This window comes from Acyrthosiphon pisum, unplaced genomic scaffold, assembly GCF_005508785.2.
Source record: "Acyrthosiphon pisum isolate AL4f unplaced genomic scaffold, pea_aphid_22Mar2018_4r6ur Scaffold_21822;HRSCAF=24983, whole genome shotgun sequence".
NCBI lineage: Eukaryota > Metazoa > Arthropoda > Insecta > Hemiptera > Aphididae > Acyrthosiphon > Acyrthosiphon pisum.
The window spans coordinates 7-3,140 of NW_021771329.1; the positions used below are offsets into that span (position 1 = coordinate 7).

Here is a 3,134-nt window from a genome sequence, read left to right on the forward strand (position 1 = left end):
TGCTTAAATAAACTTTCCTTATCGGGTTCTACCTCGCATAATTATAGAGAGTTTGGGGTCTTACCTGTTAAATTTTTATATAAAAAATTTGCTGTTCTGTTCACCTTTAAAAATTTCAATAAAGGCCTTGACGGTCAAGATATTGTGGACAAAAGAGAAAATAGACGGTATAATATATTTTATTTCTTGTACATCTTTAAAGACAATATTTATACAATTTATACTTCTATTTTAATTTTTTTTTTTTTCATTATTATAGCATCAAGTATGTTAAGAAATGCTTTAGATATGACGTTTATGACAAGTCCTGGAAATATTGATTTAAATTTAAATAAACAAACTGAACAGCAATGCGATGATACTTTTTTAAACAAATCAGCAATAATTACAACAAACGAATTAGGTATTAACTTTCATGATATAATTTATTTTTATTAAAATGTATAAAAAATGTATTCATAATATATTTTTTTAAATTTTTAGATAAAAAAGTTGAACACTTGACAAATTATACAGCAGAAATCAAATTAAAAGTGGATAAGATATTATTAAACCAAGAAAGAATGCTTAACTTTTTAAGACGTCAACAAATTGGTGATGCTCAAAGTAATGCTCAAAGCGAAGAATTTGATGAACATTTTGAAAATTACTATCCATTAAATAAGCTTGAGGACTTTTTACATGTTACAGAATTATTGAAAAATGAAAACTACTACAAATTACTTGTGAGATACCTGCATGTTATCACAATTTATAAATAACAAGAAAATTGTTATTCCATATTTATTTTTTACTAATATTTTACAGCGAACAAAACTTTTGATGTATGGTGGTTCTGATATACCCAGTGCAGTAAAAATTATTTTAACAAAAGTTATATCAAATCAACTAGGAACAAAAATTACATTAACAGGATTATCTGCAGGAAGACGCCCAGCACCAGATGAAAAATTAGGTCTTCTTAAAACAAAATTTTTTGGACTTCTTCTTGGTGAGAAAAGTTATTTGTACATTGCGTTGAGAGGACTCTTCGCAGAAATTTGTTGTCTGCGTCTTACAAGTGCGCACATGCAAGTTTACGCTCAGCAGGTCACGTTTAACTTCGTTAGTTTAAAAATTGAAGTGAATCGACCAATTATGAAACTTGATAGTAAGAACGTTATCTGTGTTTACCTACATAAGGTTTTTACGATAATTCAGTTTTTCAGTGTTTTATTAGCATTTTTAATTTATTCTATATTATATTGTATGCATAATTTATTAAAAAATTCAACTATCGTAAAAACCCCACATACAAACACTGATAATGTTCTTACCATTGTAACCATTACTGTAATTTTTAAACTATAGTTAACAGAGCTAAACGTGATCTGCTGAGCGCAAGAGTGTAAATTTGCTATTTTACACACATGTAAGACAAAGAAAACAAATGGCTCTATAGCAGGGCTTTGCACCGAAATCATTTTTTCGGGTTTCGGGTGTTGAAAGAAAATTCGGGTTATTGAATTCGGGTGTTTCGGGTTAATACATTTTTCTGGTTACGGTTAAATGCAAATTTATTCGGGTTAGTTATGGTTAATTTGGGTGTTCAAAAAAAAAACACATGTTGTATATCAATTAACATGAGATTTTCATTGCAAATTTGATATAATAATCTGATTTTATATTTAAATTAAACATAATGAAAAAAATTAAAAATTAAAAAACTAAATTAAATATTAATACTTATTATTTAGTACTTACTCAGTTCTTTTTCTACAGAAGAAAGTTCTCGCTTATTACATAATATTATTTTAATTTTCTAACTAAACATATTTTTGTTATATTTATTTTTGATTAAGAATGTTAGACAACACAATTATTATTGTCTATTATTAAATATTGTGAAATAAAATAAAACAATCATCTAGCATCAAGGTCTTTTTTATTTTTTAATTAATTATTTTGTTAGTTACAAAAAAAAATTGAGTTATCCGTTACACACTTACACTACTATCTTCTTATCTTATTAGTCGCGTTAGTTGCAAAAAATACATACTAATTGATATGCCACTTAATTTTTAATAATTCGGGTTTCTGGTTAACCCAAATGGAAATTCGGGTTTCGTTTAGGTGCAAAGCCCTGCTATATAGTGTCCCTTTTAACTATATAAAATATAAGTTGCTAGGGTCTAAAAGGCCTAAACTTACTTCTACAACTTGTTACGCCCTTTTAGCACAAAATAGTTTTAACATTTATATACTAGCCTTTTTAACTTTGAATTATTCAGCAAAATAGAAAATAGTTTTAACTCTTGATAGAAAACAAGTTAGTTTAAGTGTTTTACTTTTTTTGTATGACTCTATTTATTTTATATAAATATACAAATTTAAGATGAGTAAGATTCAGAAGTTTCTATAAAACTATTGGTTTTAAAAATTAAATTATATCTAATAACGATGGATTGTCATTAAAATTTCATTCTATAAAATATATGTAGGTATACATTATTTTATTTATTATATTATATTTCTATTTTATACATTATTTTCAGATGTTTTGAAGAATAGCTTTCCAAATGTGAATGAAGAATTAATGAAGAAACCAATAAGTAGTTGGTTAAAACATGCCAAAGACAGACTCTCCAGAGAAAAACATCTCAATTATGTTCATTAATGATTAATTATAATAATTTTTTTATAACTTTTAATTTAAATTGTAATTACAATATTGTAATAATATTGAAAATTGAAATATATATACAGGTTGTATTAATTGGTTTATTTGAATATAAAATAAAAATTACTTTTCTATTATAATACATAGCTTAGTCCAATATCTTTTTTAATTGATGTATAAAATACTGGTAAATATTAATACAGTGTACTCTCGGTAACTCGAACCTTGATAACTCGAAATTCTCGACATCTCGAACAAATAAAATTCCCCTTCAAATAACAATAACACATTGAGATATCGATAACTCAACATTTTTAGTAAGTCAAATTTTTTTTTTCCCCCTTGAACTTCGAGTTACTGAGAGTCGACTGTATTTACATACTGTAGTTAAGTACAGGTATATCGTTATTGACATATTTAATAGTTTTACATATATATATGTAAATTGTTACTTACTTTTAATAATATCTAACTA

General features: G+C 25.7%; 1 protein-coding gene across 1 annotated transcript; it reads left to right on the forward strand.

Moving 5' to 3' along the window:
* The first annotated feature begins 212 nt into the window (after window positions 1–212).
* LOC107883661 lies at window positions 213–2,720 on the forward strand. The gene is made up of 4 exons (XM_029492580.1): window positions 213–403; window positions 484–725; window positions 808–991; window positions 2,535–2,720. The coding sequence occupies exons 1-4, from the start codon at window positions 268–270 to the stop codon at window positions 2,654–2,656; spliced, it is 684 nt and encodes a 227-aa protein (XP_029348440.1). The 5' UTR covers window positions 213–267; the 3' UTR covers window positions 2,657–2,720.
* The last annotated feature ends 414 nt before the right edge of the window (window positions 2,721–3,134 follow it).